Here is a 25,423-nt window from a genome sequence, read left to right on the forward strand (position 1 = left end):
GAGGTTTCAATTGCTGTCAACAGTTTTGCCTTGCAGAAGGATGGTTGATCTCACCGTGGCTGGCATTTGCACCTTCAAGGCATCTCAGGTTGAAAATAATGTTCTTTGACAAGGCGACAAAACAGAGTGTCTGTTTCTCTGTGTGAATGCGCCTTTACCAGTAGCAGAGAGTCAAAAACACACCGACAGAAAACAGTAAGACACAGGACAGAGGTTGAAATTAATTTATATATATATATATAAAATAAAAAAAGGATGCATTTACCCACCGAAGCAGAACAAACATATCACTTGTTTTTCCTTGTGGAAACCAAATACAATCTGAAGAGACTTCAGGGAGCCAGAACAGAAGAAAAATAATCAAGCAAGGGGTGACTGCTGACTTTCAACACAAAAAGGTAAACACAGCCATTGATGACAGGGAAAACAGAAATAAAGGGTAAATAAAATACATGAAGAGGGTAAGTGCTTTACTGGTCAGAATCATACAGTATAGCATAGATTCAGTCTTATTTTCTTGAGTTCCATATTCAGTTAACTGCTCAGGTACATTCTCTAAATTCGGTAACATGCAAAGCATTGATGAAGCATACGGTCAAACACGCATGGAAATATATTTTTTCTTATAGGATATTTGTTAAAATATGACATCTGTAGATGTACAGTGATTTGGAAACTTCTTTTGGGTTTGACAACAGAAAAACAAAACAATCCACTCAATAGATAGTGTTTTCTTGAAGGAAAATGAGACTACATTCATTTCACTGAACAAAGATTCCACAATATCAGGTGACTTTAAATATTTTTTTCGAACCCACTTCTTATAGCTTTTAGTATGGTTATTACTAAAAATGTCTGCGCCTTGGAAAACGGGTGGTACACTCAAAGACGATCCTAGGATACACGAGTACAACAAAATAGGACATCTCTACTCACTCACGACTGCTTTAGGTAGGTCGTCATGAAGGCTAGCTGCCAGAGATACAGGGAATGGTTCCACACACACTTCCCTTTTAGGGAATACACTACTGTTAACGGTCGTTGAAGTCATTTCTTTCCAAATATTAAGAGCTTGTCTATCATGCTGCCGGGATGATGCCATTGGCTACACCCCTCCATTGGGGGCGTGTCCTGGGTAAAAACTGACAGGGGAACCTACCAATCAGCAGTGGAAGCCTTGGTGATTCTGGTAGTCTAGAGTTCCATTTTCATCTTGTTAACAATTTTTTTTATGTACTACTTTTTGAATAACTTATATAATGAAGGGTTACCGTGCTTCTCTTAAGGTTGAGTCTCTCCAAAACAACTTCATTTGCCTTCTCTTTTTGAATTATTATTTTCCTATTTTTATACTAACTGGGTGAGTGGTCTGTTTACTGGTCACACGCTTTGTATCTCTTTCCTCTCTTTGAGTAGATGATCAACGTGATTTAGAGTGGGAGTCTGGTCGAGGGGGAGGGGTGAGAACAGAGAGGGGGCTCATTGAGGAGAGGGGTCAGGACCTCTAGTCATCGCTGGCCTTTTCACTAACCCCATTCTCCTCGTCTCTGTTTGTGTGCGAGTTGTTTACAGCGGGGATAATGCTCTCGCCACCCCCCTCTTCCATTTTGACTCTCTTGGGTTCGGAGTGGTCGGCCAGCTCCCCATTCCGCCTCTTGGTTGGCAGAGATGCAGATGCCGAGGCGTGGGCTGCCAACAGGTGGAGGGGGTTCACCACTGCTGAGAGGAGACAGAGTTTTACTACTGGATTCAAGGTAACCCTGACATAAACAAGCATTACTGAGTGAAACAGCAGGTCATTTTAGACAAGTCATTCCAAACGCGTGCCATTTTTTACAAGCTTCATGGGTGTTAGGTGCCATTTTGAGTGTGTCTCACCTGTGCTTGCAGCAGTAGTAATTGGGATCAGGCGAGTCCCGTTCTGTGTGATGGTCTTGATAGGAAGCCGATGCTGGCCCAGGGGGGCCTGCTGCAAAATGGTAACCGTTGTTAGGGGCGTGGCCTGGGAGGTCTGGATGATGCGATTGGTCCTGCCTATAGAGGAAGCAGTGACGGCTGGGACCGGCTCCACTTTGACTGGTTGAAGAGAGACAAACACTGAGATACATGACTACAGTTTTTCATTTATAAAGGGACTGGTACAGCAAAGAAAATGCACATTTGACTGTAAATCTATATGCCAAACTTTGTCTCCTCACCTTTGACCCCATTGTGGTCTCCCCCTCCGTTCTCCTGCAGTTCTGTCTTTACCGTAACGACAGAGTTCTGTGTAGCACCAATAGTAGCCATGGTGACCATCGGGATCTGTTGGAGTACATGTACCGTCTGCATGACGGGGGCGGAGCTTACAGCTGTTGTCATGACGGGCGTTGCCATGGTGTAGGTAACAGGCTTCATGGTAGTCTGGGGTAACTGTCGCTGCACGGCGATCAGCACCGGCTGGCTGTTTAGAGGGGAGCCTATCAGAGACAAGTATCAGAGGTCAGACAGGAAGTGGAGTTGTTAACCACCCACCAACACAGTTGAAACAACAACCTCCAACATAACATAACTCACCAGGAGCACTCTGAGCGAACTGGGCCTCCTGGATGACAGCTAGTTTGGGCTGTAGGGCAGTGGCTGTGGTGGGGGCTATGGCCCGGGCTGGCTCTGGGTCCATGGGCACAGGGGAACCCTCCCTGGACAGGCTTTCTGGGGACTGCACTCCACTGGAGTGGGCCGACAGTCCCCCTGTGTGGCTAGGAGAGGCCGGAGCACTCCTGAAGGGACAACAGCAGGAAGACTATTAGAACGATTCGCAAATGTGAGTGTACATTCATCTTTGTGTTCTGCATGCCAAAAAGAAACATCCTACCCAGAGCCCATTGAATAATTTAGAGCAGTGTCCCAGACAGAGAAATAATTTCCTCTACCTGCACTGACTAACTGAGCCCACAGGGGGTAGTGGTGAGTTAATATACTGCTGGAGAACTGCATGCCATTTCAAACTACAGTATATACGAGAGGGAAATATAGGAGCATGTGACTTCTAATGAGAACTGTTTTACCTGGATGAGAGGGGGCCTAGTGGGGTCCTGAAGCAGGGTACCCCCCTGGGCCTGCGCTTCCTGAACGCCTGTTCACACAACTTGCCCTCTGAAGAGGGGTCGATCCTCCAGAACGATCCCTTACCCGGCTCCTCCTGAGACCGAGCCACTTTGATGAAGTAGCGATTCAGAGACAAGTTGTGACGGATCGAGTTCTAGAACACAGTAGACGGAGTATTCATTACAATGGGAAGATTCTAGAACCCAGTAGACGGAGTATTCATTACAATGGGAAGGTTATAGTGGATTGAGATTCTAGAACACAGTAGACGGAGTATTCATTACAATGGGAAGATTCTAGAACACAGTAGACGGAGTATTCATTACAATGGGAAGGTTATAGTGGATTGAGATTCTAGAACACAGTAGACAGTATTCATTACAATGGGAAGATTATAGTGGATTGAGATTCTAGAACACAGTATTCATTAGAATGGGAAGGTTATGGCAGATTGAGATTCTAGAACACAGTAGACGGAGTATTCATTACAATGGGAAGATTCTAGAACACAGTAGATGGAGTATGTATTCATTACAATGGGAAGATTCTAGAACACAGTAGACAGTATTCATTACAATGGGAAGGTTATGGCGGATTGAGATTCTAGAACACAGTAGACAGTATTCATTACAATGGGAAGGTTATAGTGGATTGAGATTCTAGAACACAGTATTCATTACAATGGGAAGGTTATGGCGGATTGAGATTCTAGAACACAGTAGACAGTATTCATTACAATGGGAAGGTTATGGCAGATTGAGATTCTAGAACACAGTAGATGGAGTATTCATTACAATGGGAAGGTTATGGCAGATTGAGATTCTAGAACACAGTAGACAGAGTATTCATTACAATGGGAAGGTTATGGTGGATTGAGATTCTAGAACACAGTAGACAGTATTCATTACAATGGGAAGGTTATGGTGGATTGAGATTCTAGAACACAGTAGACAGTATTCATTACAATGGGAAGGTTATAGTGGATTGAGATTCTAGAACACAGTAGACGGAGTATTCATTACAATGGGAAGATTATAGAACACAGTAGACAGTATTCATTACAATGGGAAGGTTATGGCGGATTGAGATTCTAGAACACAGTAGACAGTATTCATTACAATGGGAAGGTTATGGTGGGTTGAGATTCTAGAACACAGTAGACAGTATTCATTACAATGGGAAGGTTATGGCAGATTGAGATTCTAGAACACAGTAGACAGTATTCATTACAATGGGAAGGTTATGGTGGGTTGAGATTCTAGAACACAGTAGACAGTATTCATTACAATGGGAAGGTTATGGTGGGTTGAGATTCTAGAACACAGTAGACAGTATTCATTACAATGGGAAGGTTATGGCGGATTGAGATTCTAGAACACAGTAGACAGAGTATTCATTACAATGGGAAGGTTATGGCAGATTGAGATTCTAGAACACAGTAGACAGTATTCATTACAATGGGAAGGTTATGGTGGATTGAGATTCTAGAACACAGTAGGCGGAGTATTCATTACAATGGGAAGGTTATGGCAGATTGAGATTCTAGAACACAGTAGACAGAGTATTCATTACAATGGGAAGGTTATGGTGGATTGAGATTCTAGAACACAGTAGACAGTATTCATTACAATGGGAAGGTTATGGTGGATTGAGATTCTAGAACACAGTAGACAGTATTCATTACAATGGGAAGGTTATAGTGGATTGAGATTCTAGAACACAGTAGACAGTATTCATTACAATGGGAAGGTTATGGCGGATTGAGATTCTAGAACACAGTAGACAGAGTATTCATTACAATGGGAAGGTTATGGCAGATTGAGATTCTAGAACACAGTAGACAGAGTATTCATTACAATGGGAAGGTTATGGCAGATTGAGATTCTACAGCAGAGTAGAGAGACATAGTGAGAATGGATGGAATTATAGACAGAAAGAGCGAAAGAAACAATAGATGAGATTCTAGAACAGAAAGATATAACTGACAAAGAGTTCAAAACCATGAGACACAGGTTGTAATGGATAACTTAGAAAGACTGGCGTTTTACGTAGATGTCAGTTTGTCTCATTCTAAGAGAAATAGCAGGATGAAATACAGGGTGGATTCACCAACCTGCCAGCCTTTGTCTGCGGTCCTGTAGTAGGGGTAGTTCTTGGTGATGTGTGTGTAAATCCCATTCAGAGTCAGCTGCTTGTCGGGGGCCATGGTGATGGCCTGGACTATTAGTTGGGCATAGGAATATGGCGGCTTGGAGTCATCCTGAGGACAGAACAAATTGAGAAAGCATTTTATTTCATGCCACAGATATTGGATTAGATTTATGCTACGATTGATGTGTATGTATTGCGTGTGTTTATCTGGGTCAATAAACATTTTTATTTTAAAAAAAAAGGTTCAAGTGTTCGGTTTTGTGAGAACTTGTTTTCAGTTTCACGTTAGTCACACACACGTTGAAAACAAGTAGAGTTATAGTTCACCAGGATTTGTCACTCCAAAGTCTACATTTTCCTTCAATGGGTAACCGATCCCAGAGAACCAAAGCAAAACCAACGGTTTTTTTTCATCACCCTGGGTTCTACCTCTAAAGACAATGGAGTCAGGGGTGTGTTCAGGACGGCGCCACATTACAGAACACGGAGAGAGAAACGCATTGTGTAGAATTTATAGGACTGTCAGGGAAAAACAGGGATTTGTTTAACTCGATGAGACTCATTTCTATATTCAACGTTCTGAACGCTTCACTTCTTCACCGGTTCATCCCAACACTGGGCGAAAACATCAATAGTCTAAAGTGGAATCCTCTCATCTTCTTTCCTTCATTGACAAGGCTTTGTAAGAGATGGACAGGTCTCTCATTTGACTTCAATTATACTGCTTTGCCTGACCTCTTCATATCAGCGTGGAGGAAAGGAGAGGAAGCCACTTTGGGACTATTGGGATGCTGGTGTCTCACCTTGGGGCTGTCTCCCCCCGAGCCGTCCTTTTCGTCTGATTGGGAGTTCTCATTGATGAGGTCAGCGGTCAGTGCGCGGCCCATCCTATAGCCAGACAGACCCGCCCCTCGGGGACTTGACGGACAGGAGTTTGGACAGGAGTTGGCAGCACTGTTGGGGCGAGAAACAATTTAACGGTGAGACTGAGTGGGAGAGACTGTGGTTTGGTGATGAACAAGGACATCCTGCGATGGCAGAAAAGATCTCAGATCCAACAAGCATCCAAGACCCCTAACCCATAACCATAGTGGCCTGAAACCTCCCCTGGTGAAGCAGTATGTACAGTGCCTTCGGAACGTATTCAGACCCCTTCACTTTTTCCACAAGTTACAATATCATTCTAAAATGAATCCTAAGCAATCTACAAAACAAAAATACCTTCTTTACCTAGGTATTCAGACCCTTTGCTATGAGACTCGAAATTGAGCTCCTTGAGATGTTTCTACAACTTGGAGTGCACCTGTGGTAAAATTCAATTGATTGGACAGGATTTAGAAAACTGTCTATAGAAGGTCCACTGCATGTCAGAGCAAAAACTAAGTCATGAGGTCGAAGGAATTGTCCAAAGAGCTCAGAGACAGGATTGTGTCGAGGCACAGACCTGAGGAAGGGTATCAAAAAAAATTCTGCAGCATTTAAGGTCCCAAAGAACACAGTATTCTTAAACTGAATAATTTTTAACCAGCCTCGACTCTTCCTAGAGCTGGCCACCTGGCCAAACTGAGTCATCGGGGGAGAAGGGCCTTGGTCAGGGAGGTGACTAAGAGCCCAATGGTCACTCTGACAGAGCTCGAGAGTCCCTCTGTGGCGATGAGAGAGAACCTTCCAGAAGGACAACCATCTCTGCAGCATTCCACCAATCAGGCCTTTACGTTAGAGTGGCCAGACAGAAGCCACTACTCGGTGAAAGGCACATGACAGCCCACTTGGAGTTTGCCAAAAGGAACCTAAAGACTCTCAGACCATGAGAAACAAGATTCTCTGGTCTGATGAAACCACACTTGAACTGTTTGGCCTGAATGCCAATTGTCACATCTGGAGGAAACCTGGCACCATCCCTACGGTGAAGCATGGTGGTGGCAGCATCATGCTGATGGGATGTTTTTCAGAGGCAGGGACTGGGAGACTAATCAGGATAGAGGGAAAGATGAACAGAGCAAAGTACAGAGATCCTTGATGAAAACCTGCTCCAGAGCGCTCAGGATCTCAGACTGGGGCGAAGGTTCACCTTCCAACAGGACAACGACTCTAAGCACACAGCCAAGACAACGCAGGAGTGGCTTCGGGACAAGTCTCTGAATTTCTTTGAGCGGCCCAGCAAGAGCCTGAAAAACCCGATCTAACATCTCTGGAGAGACCTGAAAATAGCTGTGCAGCAACACTCTCCATCCAACCTAACAGAACTTGAGAGGTTCTGCAGAAAAAAATGAGAGAAACTCCCCAAATACAGGTGTGCCAAGCCAAGAAGACTCAAGGCACTGTATAAAACACCTGCTCTTTCCACTGTGACCAGGTGAAAGCTATGATCTCTTATTGATGTCACTTGTTAAATCCACAACAAAATCAGTGTAGATGAAGGGGAGGAGACAGGTTAAAGAATGATTTTTAAGCCTTGAGGCACGGATTGTATATGTGTGCGATTCAGAGGGTGAATGGGCAAGACAAAACATGGAAGTGCCTTTGAACGGAGTCTGGTCGTAGGTGCCAGGCGCACCGGTGTGTGTCAAGAACTGCAACACGGCTGGGTTTTTCATGCTCAACAGTTTCCTGTGTGTATCAAGGATGGTCCACCACTCAAACAACATCCAGACAACTTGACACAACTGTGGGAAGCATTGGAGTCAACATGGGCCAGCATTCCTATTGAACGCTTTCAACACCTTGGTGAGTCCATTTTTTTTTTTTACTAGGCAAGTCAGTTAAGAACAAATTCTTATTTTCAATGACGGCCTAGGAACAGTGGGTTAACTGCCTGTTCAGGGGCAGAACGACAGATTTTGTACCTTGTCAGCTCGGGGATTTGAAAATGCAACCTTTCGGTTACTAGTCCAATGCTCTAACCACTAGGCTACCCTGCCGCCCCGACCAATCGAGGCTATTCTGAGGGCAAAAGGGGGGAGTGCAACTCAATATTAGGAAGGTGTTCTTAATACGTTTTGTACACTCAGTGTATATGCCAGGAGTTAGAGCTGGGACGATAAACCCAAAAGGTATCCATACCGACCATTTATCATGGACATTTTACTGATCAATAATTACAATACTTAGCCATTGAAGGAATGTGAAGTTTTAAACGAAATAAGTCTGCTACTATGGGCTATTGGTAACTGGAAAATTGATAGCTACAACATTCAAACGTTGTATTAGTAGTTTTAAGGGAAATATTTCAAAAGTTACTAGTGCATGTTAATGTTATGAATATATTGTTCAATTTATCATTATTGTGATAATTCAGTCAATTTACCACGAAATGTATTTTTGTCCATATCGCCCAGCTCGACTAGGAGTATTCACATCTGAGCCTGGAGGTTCGGAGTATTGCTGTTTTTGAAAATCAGTGGCGGCACTCGCTTCCTGATCCAGATTTGAATAACCCTGCCATCTGCAACGCTCTGAACGTTTCATGGCTCCAACTTCACTCCAGTCTCACCTGATGGTGCCGGTGGGTGAGGGCAGGGGGCTTATGAGGTGGCCGATGTTGTCTGGAATGTGGATGGTCAGCGGCGCCATCTGTGGCTGGACGGGCTTGACCGGTGACTCCGACACGTTCCGACGCTCCTTCTTATCGCTGGACAGGGCTGTGAACGTGATCTTGATGTTGGTGCTGGGGAACCGGAGACAGCACCTGGAGAACAGCGAAAGAAAGGGGCGGGAGAGAGAGTCTAAGGACACAATAGTAGAACAACCATCCACACCTACCCAGACTCACTCAACAATAACAGTGAGAATGTCTCTTTAATTGGGATCCTGAGTGGCGGAGCGGTCTAAGGCACTGCATCACTGTATTAGAGGTGTCACTACAGACCCGGGTTTGATCCCGGGATGTATCACAACTGGCTGTGATCTGGAGTCCCATAGGGCAGCACACAATTGGCCCATTGTCCTGATTAGGGGAGGGTTTGGCCCGGGTAGGCTGCAATTGTAAATAATATTTTTTTCTTCTTAACTGACTATTCTAGTTTTTTTTTTTTAAGTCTGCATTCTGACAGCAACACGCCAGCAGCAGTGTTGAATGGGTATCAACACAGACAGAGGCACTCTGATAAGGGTCAGAAGAGTTAGCCTATTAACAGGGTTTATACATGGAGCTTACATAACAGTTCTTACTTACTATTGCATTGGGGTATACTTGGACCATATCACCTGCTATGGGACCAGTTGACTGTGACATAGAACTATTTGACATTTCAGACCAGTAAAACACCACATTTCATTGCACCTTTCCAGTGTATATGACAATAAAACATATATTCAAAAGAATCCGATTGTTATGATTTAATAGAACTGCGTACCAATCAATGCTATTTCTAACCCACTATTGTAATTTCCTGCTCAGTCGGTAGAGAATGACACATGCAACGCCAGGGTTGTGGGTTCGATTCCCACGGGGGACCAGTACGAAAAAGTATGACAAATAATATGCCCGCACTACTGTAAGTCCCTCTGAATAAGAGCGTCTGCTAGAATGTAAACAGAAACGCCGGGTAACATTTGGAAAAACTATCAATTCAGCTTGATATACAGCCCATACTGACAATAACAAAACACGGTGCAGGCTAGTATCTTTGAACATTATGCTGTGCAAACATTGCAACACATCCGCTTAGAAACCAAGCTGACATGTAGCCAAAGCATGGCCCATTGCACAAGTACAGCTAACCTTAGCTACATACATTTTCCATCGTAGACACGTTTTGATAGCAAGACATATGTATACAGACATAACCAGCCAAATACAGTACCTGTTAAATGACAAAAAAACATGTGTTTGTGCTTCGCGTAACCCTTATGCAAACAAAGCCAGCGTTACCAGCGGCTCGCTGTGTGGACAGGCGCCGGGTGTTTGTCACAACACGTGCGGCGGCCAGGGAACAAAACAATAACAACGCGAGGTCAGAATATCATCACCTTTACCTTAGCGGTTCTACCGCGACATAAAATATCAAATACTACCCCATCTTACATTCGTGGGAGCTGCAGAGGTGGAGCCCCTCGTCTCTGGAACACCCCGTCAACAAATACCCCGTTTTTGCCGAGGCATCGGAGGTAAAATTCCCCGCTACCGGTCCCGTCTTCACCCGCGGTGAAAATTTCAAGGTGCCGGCGGGAGATGAAACTGGAGTGGCCCATGCTGACGTCCACCGAGCCCTGCGATGAGTTCCGTCCGATGGTCGCCGACCTCTTCTTCATCAGGTATTCGAATTCTCGGCCCTCAAGCCGGGCGACTGCCGACCCCACCGCCATCTTCTTGGGGGTTCTAATTTTGAGACTGTGTGTGTGTGGGGGGGGGGGGATAGGCGCTAATTAGGGAGCACTGGCTTTAATTCCGGCAGGGTTTAGAAATGTGGAGGTTTCGTAAAAGGGGAATCCAATTGTAAAACCGTTAAGAATTTGGCTTGGAACGTGCCAGATCGGGGACACAGCAGCTCCGACACACCGCCGCGACAGAGAGAAAGAGAAAAGACAACAGCCAACCAATGGAGGCCAAATGGGAGGAAAGGAGATGACTGATAGCTCAACGTCCCAATCCCTTCAAAGACTGGGTAGGCAGATACACATTGTTTACCAATGACAGCCAAAATATAAATAGAATGTAAAAATCACGGTTGGTTGCACTGCAGGCTGAAGCGCATATCGATGGCTGAATGGAAACGATGGAATCTGCTATTAACGACCCGGATTGGAGTTTTGTAGATTCATGAAGGGGTAGTTCACCCAAATTACAATTTGGTTTCCTCATCAAATGTTATTTGTCACATTCAATGAACAAAATAGACACTTAACCAACAATGCAGAGTTTTTTTTAAAGTATGTAAGTACAATTTGCTGTATAAACTAAAGGAAAAAGAGCAGCACAATAACTAGGCTACATAAACTCAGCAAAACAAGAAACATCTCCTCACTGTCAACTGCGTTTATTTTCAGCAAACTTAACACGTGTAAATATTTGTATGAATATAACAAGATTCAACAACTGAGACATAAACTGAACAACTTCCAGACGAACAGAAATTGAATAATGTGTCCCTGAACAAAGGGGGTGTCAAAATCAAAAGTAACAGTCAGTATCTGGTATGGCCACCAGCTGCATTAATACTGCAGTGCATATCCTCCTCATGGACTGCACCAGATTTGCCAGTTCTTGCTGTGAGATGTTACCCCACTCTTCCACAAAAGCACCTGCAAGTTCCAGGACAGGACTTGCATGAAATTACGCACAGAACGAGCAGTATGGCTGGTGGTTTGTCATGTCAGGATGAGCCTGCATGAAGGGTACCACATGAGGGAGGAGGATGTCTTCCCTGTAACGCACAGCGTTGAGATTGCCTGCAATGACAACAAACTCAGTCCGATGATGCTGTGACACACCGCCCCAGAACATGATGGACCCTCCACCTCCAAATCGATCCCGCTCCAGAGTACAGGCCTCTGTGTAACGCTCATTCTTTCGACGATAAACGCGAATCCGACCATCACCCCTGGTGAGACAAAACCGTGACTGGTCAGTGAAGAGCACTTTTTGCCTGTCCTGTCTGGTCCAGTGACGGTGGGTTTGTGCCCATAGGCAACATAGTTGCCGGTGATGTCTGGTGAGGACCTGCCTTACAACAGGCCTACAAGCCCTCAGTCCAACCTCTCTCAGCCTATTACGCACAGTCTGAGCACTGATGGAGGGATTGTGCGTTCCTGGTGTAACTCAGGCAGTTGTTGTTGCCATCCTGTACCTGTCCCGCAGGTGTGATGTTCGGATGTACCGATCCTGTGCAGGTGTTGTTACACGTGGTCTGCCACTGCTAGGATGTTCAGCTGTCCGTCCTGTCTCCCTGTAGCGCTGTCTTAGGCGTCTCACAGTACGGACATTGCAATTTATTGCCCTGGCCACATCTGCAGTCCTCATGCCTCCTTGCAGCATGCCTAAGGCACGTTCACGCAGGGACCATGGGCATCTTTCTTTTGGTGTTTTTCAGAGCAAGTAGAAAGGCCTCTTTAGTGTCCTAAGTGTCCTTTCAGAACTGTGACCTTAGTTGCCTACCGTCTGTAAGCTGTTAGTGTCTTAACGGCCGTTCCACAGGTGCATGTTCCTTAATTGTTTATGGTTAATGGAACAAGCATGGTGAAACAGTGTTTAAACCCTTTATTTTTACAAATAATCTTTGAAAGACAGGGTCCTGAGAAAGGGCCGGTTCTTTTTTTGCTGAGTTTACAAGGGGTACCAAGTCAATGTGCAGGGGTACGGGTTAGTTGAGGTAATATGTAGGTAGGGGTAAAGTGACTATGCATAGAAAATAAACAGAGAGTAGCAGTAGCGTGTTTGAAGAGTGTGAAGGACGGAATGTGTGTGTCTGTCTGTCTGTGTGTGTGTGTGTGTGTGTGTGTGTGTGTGTGTGTGTGTGTGTGTGTGTGTGTGTGTGTGTGTTAGAGTGTCATTGTAGTATGTGTGTGGTTAGAGTCCAGTGAGTGTACATCTAGCCAGTGCAAGAGACTCGGTGCAAAACTGTCATTCCTTGATCTGTTTCACCTTTGCTTGTCTCCACCCCACTCCAGGTGTCGCCCATCTTCCCAATTATCCCCTGTGTATTTATACCTGTGTTCTCTGTTTGTTGCCAGTTTGTCTTGTTCGTTCAAGCTTACCAGTTGTTTTCCTGTCAGCTCCTGTCTTTTTCCCTGCCTCTCTTTTCTCAGCCTCCTGTTTTTTGACCTTTGCCTGTCCCGACCCTGTACCCGCCCGCCTTACCTCTCTGCCTGTCCCGACCCTGTACCCGCCCGCCTTACCTCTCTGCCTGTCCCGACCCTGTACCCGCCCGCCTTACCTCTCTGCCTGTCCCGACACTGTACCCGCCCGCCTTACCTCTCTGCCTGTCCCGACCCTGTACCCGCCCGCCTTACCTCTCTGCCTGTCCCGACCCTGTACCCGCCCGCCTTACCTCTCTGCCTGTCCCGACCCTGTACCCGCCCGCCTTACCTCTCTGCCTGTCCCGACCCTGTACCCGCCCGCCTTACCTCTCTGCCTGTCCCGACCCTGTACCCGCCCGCCTTACCTCTCTGCCTGTCCCGACCCTGTACCCGCCCGCCTTACCTCTCTGCCTGTCCCGACCCTGTACCCGCCCGCCTTACCTCTCTGCCTGTCCCGACCCTGTACCCGCCCGCCTTACCTCTCTGCCTGTCCCGACCCTGTACCCGCCCGCCTTACCTCTCTGCCTGTCCCGACACTGTACCCGCCCGCCTTACCTCTCTGCCTGTCCCTGAGCCTGCCTGGCGTTCTGTACCTTTGCTCTACCCTGGATTGTCAATCCCTGCCTGCCTTGACCGGTCTGTTCCTTCCCCTGTTGCTCCAATAAACATTGTTACTTCGACAGTCTGCATTTGGGTCTTACCTTGATTCCTGATACAAAACAAGAATAGATTGTAATAAAATAAGGAGGTAAATGCAGATAGTCCTGGTTGCTGGTTTGATTAACTGTTCAGCAGTCTTATGGTTTGGGGATAGAAGCTGTTAAGGAGCCCTTTGGTCCCAGACTTGATACCGCTTGCAGAGAGAGTCTATGACTAGGGTGGCTGGAGTCTTTGACCATTTTTAAGGCCTTCCTCTGACACTGTCTGGTATAGAGGTCCTGGATGGAAGGGAGCTCGGCCCCAGTGATGTACTGGGCCGTACGCACTACCCTCTGTTGCGCCTTGCAGTCGGATGCCAAGCAGTTGCCATACGAAGCGTTGATGCAACCAGTGGAGGACTGTTTAGGAGGACTGTTTAGGAGGACTGTTTAGGAGGACTGCTCTGGATGGTGCAGCTTTTGAACTTTTTGAGCATCTGAAGATCCATGACAAATCTTTTCAGCCTCCTCAGGGGGAATAGACATTGTCGTGCCCTCCTCACGACTTTGTTGGTGTGTTTAGACCATGAAAGGTCCTTGGTGATGTGGACACCAAGGAACTTGAAGCTCTCAACCTTCTCCACTACAGCCCCGTCGATGTGAATGGGGGAATTGCTGCAGTGAGTATTCTATTCTAGGGTAGCCATGCTATTGTATAGATCAACTTTACATCATTTAGACTCTTATGTTGGGAGCAACATGAGAGGAGGGAGAGTCGTTCGGGTCATCCAGTCTAGTGACTTCATGTGGTCATGTGCTAGTCGGAACTAGTAAACTCAAAAAGATCCCACTTGCTAACTTGTTGTAGAAAGATGGTCTCGAGTTTCCCACTCGGGAAACATCAGAATCAACCAATAGGAAGCTCTATGCAAATAATTTACGTTCATTATGATAGTGTTCCCTTACTCAGACATTGCATGCATCAACCAATGGTTGCGTGCCACATCATTGACTGTGCCTTCGGGCACCAGATTGCTTTAGTGCATGATTTGGTTACCTGATATGTAAAATACCTTTCTAGGCGTTGTACGATCTGGTGACAGCAAGTCTGAGCAGAGGAACACAAAGTCAAAAGAAACTCCTGCCAATTTGGTGAACGGCCTATGTTCTATCAGTGGGTAAAATAAAAATGTTCCTCATGATTTAACTTCTAAGTGGTCCGTCTGTGAAATCCTGAAATTGTGTAGGAAAGCGTCATAGCTACATCATTCTCGTCACTGGAGATAGGGGATAACACACTATCACATTTCGTATTGCTTTTAAAACAATTACCTGCACAGCAGATGTCCAAATCAGCCAATAGATGGTATGAGCATACTGTCTAGAACAAATCCATCTGTTTCTATCGTCATGACAACATATATATTTTGCTTAGATGTATAGTCCCATGGGATGTTGGCCATCAACAACAAGGCAACTCCTATGACTAATTGGGAATGGGACGCAAGCGTAGGATTGATCACCCTGTCGCTGGCCGCCTTTGGGGAGGGTGTATAGTGTGAAATGCCGAAACACCCTAGGAACCAAAGGTACGCTACTGACGATGCGCTCCCCAAATTTCACCAGGCTCACTGTTCATGAACTCTTGGAAGTGATTGCACAAAGGATAGTAACATCTCATCCTGTGTTCTTGGAATCAATCTAAACAGTCCTCCAAATGATTCAACTCAGTTTCTCCTTCAAGTACCATGTTGCAATGTGCCCTGTATACTGTGGTGTGTATTCATGGATGCCAAGGGAAGCCAAGCTTCTCCACAAAATTGACCAATAAAAAAAAAAAAAAAAAATTATACAATTATTTATTGTTCATCTCTTTGTGTTTCCATCATTTTCCTTCAATACGCAAGAGGCTGAATGTCGCTCACCGGAGAAAGCAGACAAGCGAGAAAAACAGCGCCCCTCTGTCTCTGTATGTGTAGCCCATCTATCTGATGCTGTCTGGTCAAAAAGAGTATGACATTGTTGCCTCCCGTAGCATTGAATGCAAGGGAAGCCAGCGAGCATTTGGCCACGATGGATAAAATAAAATAAAAATGACACAATAATAGCCAATCAGCGTTGAGCTAAAATAAGTGAACTCTACTGTGAATAGTCCTGGCGCACACCAAAAAAAGTGTCTAGGGAAGCCAGCTTGGATTTGGCATCACACCAATCATATCAAAAGTCAAATGTGAAATGTTGCATGTCTTTGTGTTGTTGTCCTCTGGTGTCTAGCTAGCTAGCTAAAATGGTCCCTTTCCTAAATTAGCCATGGATGGAGATAGGGATTTGGACTTGTGGTTTTACCTAATTCTCCATACTGGCCAATGATTATGATGGTGATTCTGATACAACCATAAACTCATACATTGTTGTATGAATGGCCTGAGAGGATGGAAGTCCAATATGTTGCTAGATGTAGAAGGCTAATATTAACTAGCTGGCTAATTGTTGCCCACGAAAGGAAGTTAGTCTAGCGAGCAAGCATTGTAGCCAGGTAACCTATGATAACAACAACTAAAAGCGTGTACTGTATGACAGAGTGAGACCATTTCGGCAACATGAAAGAGAGGAGTGTGGCATTGGCATTTCTCTAGAAGTAGGGTGAGTCACCTACTTAGACAGACACACACACACACACACACACACACACACACACACACACACACACACACACACACACACACACACACACACACACACACACACACACACACACTACACCACCTGATGTTACAAGAAGGCCATAAAGATCATCAAGGGCAACAACCACCAGTACAGGTGCATCAAAGCTGGGACCGAGAGACTGAAAAACAGCTTTTATCTCAAGGCCATCAGGCTGTTAAACAGCCACCACTAACATTGAATGGCTGCTGCCAACACACTGACTCAACTCCAGCCACTTTAATAATAGGAATTGATGGGAAATGATGTAAAATATATCACTAGCCACTTTAAACAATGCTACCTAATATAATGTTTACATACCCTACATTATTCATCTCATATGTATACGTATATACTGTACTCTATATCATCTACTGCATCTTTATGTAATACATGTATCACTAGCCACTTTAACTATGCCACTTTGTTTACATACTCATCTCATATGTATATACTGTACTCGCTACCATCTACTGTATCTTGCCTATGCTGCTCTGTACCATCACTCATTCATATATCTTTATGTACATATTCTTTATCCCCTTACACTTGTGTGTATAAGACAGTAGTTTTGGAATTGTTAGTTAGATTACTTGTTGGTTATTACTGCATTGTCGGAACTAGAAGCACAAGCATTTCGCTACACTCGCATTAACATCTGCTAACCATGTGTATGTGACAAATAAAATTTGATTTGATTTGACACACACACACACACACACACACACACAGTACTATGGACAGCCACATCCTATTTAGATTATGTTGTTGGACAAAATTGTTTTGGGAATCTTTTAGTTGTCCCTGTATTAGATTAAGCATAGGTGATTTGATGATGTTGGAATGTTGTAGTTGAAATGGTGCTGGAATATTCGAGGCAGCTCCTGTTTTCTTTGTGACTTGCGTAACATTCTGGTGTTTGTTTAGTCGTCCGAAAATGTCCCAAAAAATTTACATGCTGTGTAGGTCATGTAACTGTTTGTTACATGCATATGCTTTGTGGACTTTAGGAGACAGATGTTGCTCTCTGGTTTTGTGATGAAACAAAGGTGTGGTTGAATTTATTCTGCCACTGTGTCTTCTTATTGTTTCTGCATTAGGCCTATATATCACGATGTCAAGGCATATGAACTAACAGGTTATAGAGCAAACAACACAATTATCACAACACATATGTTGTAGTATTGTTTTTTTTTCCCTGGCTTGGTTTTGATTTTGCACCTCAGCTACTACATGTGTGTCTGTGGGAAACGTGGGAAAGGGCTGTTGTTTCCATAGCAACAGTCTGCACTTGCTCTGGGCAGAGAGGAACTGCATGTTGAACTTGGTGAGATAGACTTCGAAAATTGATAGCCACCCGGCCCAGAGAGAGAGAGAGAGAGAGCATTTCATTGTGGGTTTTGTTGTCAACTTGAGCTACAGATTTCCACAACAATTTTCACATTGCTCAGAACAACTACCAATTCAATCTTCTGGGATTTCCGTTTCCATTTGCGCTGTAGAGTTAATGACCACAGCAATAAACGCCAAGAAGCCAACCTTATTAAAGCACAAACTGTCCAGGTCACTCTGTACAGGCCTACTACTCACAGGGACACTCATACTCACAGGGATCCTCTCCGGCTCCCTCACCATTTTCCCAGCATCCTCTACTTTCCTCATTGCCTCAGCATATGACACTTTCTGCACTGCTCGAACACTGGCAACCTCAAACTGTTTAGTCTCTCTCACCAGAAATGTTTGATCCCCTGCAACATTGGACACCCTCACAATTGACACGCACAGCTTTTCCCACCGAAACTACACACTCCTTTGTTTCATGCCCTCCTTCACACTTCTCACATCTCTGAATCTCCCTCCTACATGCTGCTGCAACATGACCATGGGCTTGGTATCTGAAACCCTGTAATGGGTTCGGAACAAAAGCTCTCACTGGATAACTGGCATATCTTAGCATGACTGTATCAAGCAAAAGCTCTGCATCAAAATTCAAAAGGAACTCGTGCTTACCACTGGGTCTGCGTCCCGTCAGAAAACAGCGGACATCACTGACATTGGGCATCCTCATCTTAATTTGTTCCACTTCAACAATCAATGCCACCTCAGTAATCACTCCTTCCAGTGACGCTCTGCTCCGAAGAGCAAAGCAAGATAGAGATCTGGTCCCGAGGCACGTAATGCAAAGTGCCCACTCCCTCTGGGTGGAGGACACACCGATAATCAACACTACTCCACTTCTGGATACTTTGTTTTACTGCAGAAAAACTACAGTGGGTTTTGAGAGGGTTTCATCCTCCCAGGCCGACAACCTAGTGTAGAATCTGTTAGGGCCAAAGTAGTGGGAAGGGATGGGTTTGTTGGGGATAGTGGCGTATATAGGGTTAGATGTTGGGTCAATTTATTTTCTCCCATTCCCCTTTTCCTTTTTGTGAACAAAATGTGCAATTCACAGTCCGACCTGTGAAAGCCAGCAATAGGCAACAAAACATCTAGTCTTGGGGAAAACCACACGATGAAGAAGAAGAAGAAAATGGGCCAAGGGGCTAATGGTCCAACTCCTTGACATCCATGCATTACATCTGAAATGTCCAAACTACAGTTTTTCCATAAGTATCTTACTGAACGGTTTGTATTGGCTGCTGGACAGATCTCAGTACCACTGGAGAAAACCATAAAAGAATCGCAAGATGAACTCACTGTTCCAAGGAGGAGAACATATCTCACAAAAACTATTGTATTGGATTGGGTTTTCAAACCGTAGATAAAGTTACAAAGGGCAGCTTTGTATCGACTTTCGTTACTGTTACAAAAAGCTAGTTTATGTTGTTATGAAAATTATAATCTGTCGACTGTGTGTCAAAAGGCCTAGAAAAACGGCTTTTTCATTGTAACTCTGCCTAGAAGGCAAGCACCCCGGAGTAGCCTCTTCACTGTTGACGTTGAGACGGGTGTTTAGCGGGTACTATTTAATGAAGCTGTGACTTGTGAGGCGTCTGTTTCTCAAACTAGACACGCTAATGTACTTGTCCTCTTCTCTTGCTCAGTTGTGCACCGGGGCCTCCCACTCCTCTTTCTATTCTGGTTAAGGCCAGTTTGCGCTGTTCTGTGAAGGGAGTAGTAATACAGCGTTGTACGGGAACTTCAGTTTCTTGGCAATTTCTCACATGGAATAGCCTTCATTTCTCAGAACAAGAATAGACTGACGAGTTTCAGAAGAAAGGTCTTTGTTTCTGGGCTTTTTGAGCCTCTAATCGAACCCACAAATGCTGATGCTCCAGATACTCAACTTGTCTAAAGAAGACCAGTTTTTATTGCTTCTTTAATTAGCACAACAGTTTTCAGCTGTGCTAATATAATTGCAAAGGGGTTTTCTGAGGATCAATTAGCCTTTTAAAATTATAAACTTGGATTAGCTAATACAACGTGCCATTGGAACACAGGAGTGATGGTTGCTGAAAATGGGCCTCTGTACGCCTATGTAGATATTCCATAAAAAAATCTTACCTTTTCCAGCTACAATAGTCATTTACAACATTAACAATGTCTACACTGTATTTCTGATAAATATGGTGTTATTTTAATGGACAAAAAAAATGTCATTTTCTTTCAAAAACAAGGACATTTCTATGTGACCCCAAACTTTTGAACTGTAGTGCATATATATCAGTGCAATGAATGTGGTGAAAGCTTCAAGTCTAAGGTAAAACTGTTGACGCATGTGATTGTAAATGCAGGGAAGACGACATCAGTGCAATGAATGTGGGAAAAGCTTCTACCCCAAGTCAATTCTAACCGATCATATTATGAACCACACAAGGGAGAAATCATACCAGTGCGCCGTGCTTTGAAAATGCATTAGAGACCCAAGATTCTTAAAACAGCACCGGTGTATATAGTTTTCCAGTGCAGCTATTGCGACAGAGGCTATTCTTTTGTTGTTGCTTAAAAAAAATACACATGATGAGAGATCACCAGAGGGAGTATATTGTTGACACTGGGAATAGCATGCAGCGAATGTGGGAAATTCTACAATGTTAAGTCTAGGCTGACCCGACATATGATGACCCACACAGGGGAGAAATCATACCATAGTGCTGTGCGTAGAATGTGCAGTAGCTAAAATGGCAACAGCGGGTTTGTACCTGAGCGAATTCAGCTAAACCTTTTCAGGACAATTATTGCGAAACAAGCTACTTTCATGCTGGATCTTTACAAAGATACTGTACATGAGGAAAGTTCTCCAGAGGGAGATCACATGATAGTGACTGGCCTCGGAGTAAAATGTGTCAGTTACCGTACATGAGGAAAGTTCTCCAGAGGGAGAGCACATGATAGTGACTGGCCTCGGAGTAAAATGTGTCAGTTACCGTACATGAGGAAAGTTCTCCAGAGGGAGAGCACATGATAGTGACTGGCCTCGGAGTAAAATGTGTCAGTTACCGTACATGAGGAAAGTTCTCCAGAGGGAGAGCACATGATAGTGACTGGCCTCGGAGTAAAATGTGTCAGTTACCGTACATGAGGAAAGTTCTCCAGAGGGAGAGCACATGATAGTGACTGGCCTCGGAGTAAAATGTGTCAGTTACCGTACATGAGGAAAGTTCTCCAGAGGGAGAGCACATGATAGTGACTGGCCTCGGAGTAAAATGTGTCAGTTACCGTACATGAGGAAAGTTCTCCAGAGGGAGAGCACATGATAGTGACTGGCCTCGGAGTAAAATGTGTCAGTTACCGTACACGAGGAAAGTTCTCCAGAGGGAGAGCACATGATAGTGACTGGCCTCGGAGTAAAATGTGTCAGTTACCGTACACGAGGAAAGTTCTCCAGAGGGAGAGCACATGATAGTGACTGGCCTCGGAGTAAAATGTGTCAGTTACCGTACACGAGGAAAGTTCTCCAGAGGGAGAGCACATGATAGTGACTGGCCTCGGAGTAAAATGTGTCAGTTACCGTACACGAGGAAAGTTCTCCAGAGGGAGAGCACATGATAGTGACTGGCCTCGGAGTAAAATGTGTCAGTTACCGTACACGAGGAAAGTTCTCCAGAGGGAGAGCACATGATAGTGACTGGCCTCGGAGTAAAATGTGTCAGTTACCGTACATGAGGAAAGTTCTGCAGAGGGAGAGCACATGATAGTGACTGGCCTCGGAGTAAAATGTGTCAGTTACCGTACATGAGGAAAGTTCTGCAGAGGGAGAACACATGATAGTGACTGGCCTCGGAGTAAAATGTGTCAGTTACCGTACATGAGGAAAGTTCTGCAGAGGGAGAGCACATGATAGTGACTGGCCTCGGAGTAAAATGTGTCAGTTATCGTACATGAGGAAAGTTCTGCAGAGGGAGAGCACATGATAGTGACTGGCCTCGGAGTAAAATGTGTCAGTTACCGTACACGAGGAAAGTTCTCCAGAGGGAGAGCACATGATAGTGACTGGCCTCGGAGTAAAATGTGTCAGTTACCGTACATGAGGAAAGTTCTCCAGAGGGAGAGCACATGATAGTGACTGGCCTCGGAGTAAAATGTGTCAGTTACTGTACATGAGGAAAGTTCTCCAGAGGGAGAGCACATGATAGTGACTGGCCTCGGAGTAAAATGTGTCAGTGTGAACATGGAGAGAAAAAAAACCCATCCAACTGCCACCTGGGTCTAATTCCTCACTCTGCATGTAATGTGACAGATTAGCGTCATAATATATTTATGCTATGTAGTATTTATATCTGGATTTTTCATAATGCTGTGCCCTGCTGAACGCCGCCTGTCGGGAAGACATACCGCTCACATCTCTGCTCTTCTTTGAACAAGATCTAATGAGGGGAGTATCTAAAACATTGTAAAGATAGCATCTTGCCGTTTTCAAATAGAGCAGATAGTTCTTTTGAAGCAAATTATTTGACAAAAGGCTTACACATTAAACAGAATAAAACAAATAATTTGCAAGCGTGTGGGATCGTTTGATTTTTGTCCTTCTGCTGGTGGAAATTTGTGACAAAACACCCACAGAAAAGTACTATTAAACTGGGTTCAAAAGGCCGTTCTCTGTGTGGCTTGGCTGTGGGATTCATCAAGATTCTCATTGAAGAAATAGGTTTTCTGACATTTTTGCAAGATGATCAGGGACTCAGCTGTCCTGACAGTAGGCCTGAAGGTAGGGAGGGATGCAGCTGTCCTGACAGTAGGCCTGAAGGTAGGGAGGGATGCAGCTGTCCTGACAGTAGACCTGAAGGTAGGAAGGGACTCAGCTGTCCTGACAGTAGACCTGAAGGTAGGAAGGGACTCAGCTGTCCTGACAGTAGGCCTGAAGGTAGGGAGGGATGCAGCTGTCCTGATGTTAGGCCTGAAGATAGGAAGTGACTCAGCTGTCCTGAAGGTAGGCCTGAAGGTAGGGAGGGACTCAGCTGTCCTGAAGGTAGGAAGGGACTCAGCTGTCCTGATGTTAGGCCTGAAGGTAGGAAGGGACTCAGCTGTCCTGAAGGTAGGGAGGGATGCAGCTGTCCTGACAGTAGGCCTGAAGGTAGGGAGGGATGCAGCTGTCCTGACAGTAGGCCTGAAGGTAGGGAGGGATGCAGCTGTCCTGACAGTAGGAAGGGACTCAGCTGTCCTGAAGGTAGGAAGGGACTCAGCTGTCCTGATGTTAGGCCTGAAGGTAGGAAGGGACTCAGCTGTCCTGAAGGTAGGAAGGGACTCAGCTGTCCTGATGTTAGGCCTGAAGGTAGGAAGGGACTCAGCTGTCCTGAAGGTAGGAAGGGACTCAGCTGTCCTGAAGGTAGGAAGGGACTCAGCTGTCCTGATGTTAGGCCTGAAGGTAGGAAGGGACTCAGCTGTCCTGAAGGTAGGAAGGGACTCAGCTGTCCTGAAGGTAGGAAGGGACTCAGCTGTCCTGAAGGTAGGAAGGGACTCAGCTGTCCTGAAGGTAGGAAGGGACTCAGCTGTCCTGATGTTAGGCCTGAAGGTAGGAAGGGACTCAGCTGTCCTGATGTTAGGCCTGAAGGTAGGAAGGGACTCAGCTGTCCTGAAGGTAGGGAGGGATGCAGCTGTCCTGAAGGTAGGAAGGGACTCAGTTGTCCTGACAGTAGGCCTGAAGGTAGGGAGGGATGCAGTTGTCCTGACAGTAGGAAGGGACTCAGCTGTCCTGAAGGTAGGAAGGGACTCAGCTGTCCTGAAGGTAGGAAGGGACTCAGCTGTCCTGATGTTAGGCCTGAAGGTAGGGAGGGACTCAGCTGTCCTGACAGTAGGCCTGAAGGTAGGGAGGGACTCAGCTGTCCTGAAGGTAGGCCTGAAGGTAGGGAGGGACTCAGCTGTCCTGAAGGTAGGGAGGGACTCAGCTGTCCTGAATGTAGGCCTGAAGGTAGGGAGGGACTCAGCTGTCCTGAAGGTAGGCCTGAAGGTAGGGAGGGATGCAGCTGTCCTGAATGTAGGAAGGGACTCAGCTGTCCTGACAGTAGACCTGAAGGTAGGGAGGGATGCAGCTGTCCTGATGTTAGGAAGGGACTCAGCTGTCCTGAAGGTAGGAAGGGACTCAGCTGTCCTGATGTTAGGCCTGAAGGTAGGAAGGGACTCAGCTGTCCTGAAGGTAGGAAGGGACTCAGCTGTCCTGAAGGTAGGAAGGGACTCAGCTGTCCTGACAGTAGACCTGAAGGTAGGGAGGGATGCAGCTGTCCTCAAGTTAGGAAGGGACTCAGCTGTCCTGAAGGTAGGAAGGGACTCAGCTGTCCTGAAGGTAGGAAGGGACTCAGCTGTCCTGAAGGTAGGAAGGGACTCAGCTGTCCTGATGTTAGGCCTGAAGGTAGGAAGGGACTCAGCTGTCCTGAAGGTAGGAAGGGACTCAGTTGTCCTGACAGTAGGCCTGAAGGTAGGGAGGGATGCAGCTGTCCTCAAGTTAGGAAGGGACTCAGCTGTCCTGAAGGTAGGAAGGGACTCAGCTGTCCTGAAGGTAGGAAGGGACTCAGTTGTCCTGACAGTAGGCCTGAAGGTAGGGAGGGATGCAGCTGTCCTCAAGTTAGGAAGGGACTCAGCTGTCCTGAAGGTAGGAAGGGACTCAGCTGTCCTGAAGGTAGGAAGGGACTCAGTTGTCCTGACAGTAGGCCTGAAGGTAGGGAGGGATGCAGCTGTCCTCAAGTTAGGAAGGGACTCAGCTGTCCTGAAGGTAGGAAGGGACTCAGCTGTCCTGAAGGTAGGAAGGGACTCAGCTGTCCTGAAGGTAGGAAGGGACTCAGCTGTCCTGAAGGTAGGAAGGGACTCAGCTGTCCTGATGTTAGGCCTGAAGGTAGGAAGGGACTCAGCTGTCCTGAAGGTAGGAAGGGACTCAGCTGTCCTGGAGGTAGGAAGGGACTCAGATGTCCTGACAGTAGACCTGAAGGTAGGGAGGGATGCAGCTGTCCTCAAGTTAGGAAGGGACTCAGCTGTCCTGAAGGTAGGAAGGGACTCAGCTGTCCTGAAGGTAGGAAGGGACTCAGCTGTCCTGAAGGTAGGAAGGGACTCAGCTGTCCTGAAGGTAGGAAGGGACTCAGCTGTCCTGAAGGTAGGAAGGGACTCAGCTGTCCTGAAGGTAGGAAGGGACTCAGCTGTCCTGATGTTAGGCCTGAAGGTAGGAAGGGACTCAGCTGTCCTGATGTTAGGCCTGAAGGTAGGAAGGGACTCAGCTGTCCTGAAGGTAGGAAGGGACTCAGCTGTCCTGATGTTAGGCCTGAAGGTAGGGAGGGACTCAGTTGTCCTGACAGTAGGCCTGAAGGTAGGAAGGGACTCAGTTGTCCTGAAGGTAGGAAGGGACTCAGCTGTCCTGAAGGTAGGAAGGGACTCAGCTGTCCTGAAGGTAGGAAGGGACTCAGCTGTCCTGATGTTAGGCCTGAAGGTAGGGAGGGACTCAGCTGTCCTGAATGTAGGCCTGAAGGTAGGGAGGGACTCAGCTGTCCTGAAGGTAGGCCTGAAGGTAGGGAGGGATGCAGCTGTCCTGAATGTAGGAAGGGACTCAGCTGTCCTGACAGTAGACCTGAAGGTAGGGAGGGATGCAGCTGTCCTGATGTTAGGAAGGGACTCAGCTGTCCTGAAGGTAGGAAGGACTCAGCTGTCCTGATGTTAGGCCTGAAGGTAGGAAGGGACTCAGC

The 25,423-nt window shown here is 46.0% G+C and overlaps 1 protein-coding gene across 2 annotated transcripts; it reads right to left on the reverse strand.

Annotated features, from left to right (window-relative positions):
* Nucleotides 1-209: 209 nt before the first annotated feature.
* LOC135505212 (forkhead box protein K2-like) lies at nt 210-10,767 on the reverse strand. Of its 2 annotated transcripts, none has more exons than XM_064924386.1 (9): nt 10,265-10,767; nt 8,732-8,926; nt 6,042-6,192; nt 5,201-5,347; nt 3,048-3,241; nt 2,557-2,759; nt 2,199-2,459; nt 1,879-2,076; nt 210-1,716 (listed from the first exon to the last, which is right to left on the reverse strand). In XM_064924386.1, exons 1-9 carry the CDS (start codon nt 10,543-10,545, stop codon nt 1,505-1,507), a joined length of 1,842 nt encoding a protein of 613 aa, XP_064780458.1. In that variant the 5' UTR covers nt 10,546-10,767; the 3' UTR covers nt 210-1,504. The 2 variants fall into 2 exon arrangements, with proteins under 2 accessions (XP_064780458.1, XP_064780457.1); XM_064924385.1 differs by having other exon boundaries at nt 210-1,719; nt 10,265-10,766.
* Nucleotides 10,768-25,423: the final 14,656 nt, after the last annotated feature.

The sequence above is a fragment of the Oncorhynchus masou genome, chromosome 18 (genome assembly GCF_036934945.1).
Source record: "Oncorhynchus masou masou isolate Uvic2021 chromosome 18, UVic_Omas_1.1, whole genome shotgun sequence".
NCBI lineage: Eukaryota > Metazoa > Chordata > Actinopteri > Salmoniformes > Salmonidae > Oncorhynchus > Oncorhynchus masou.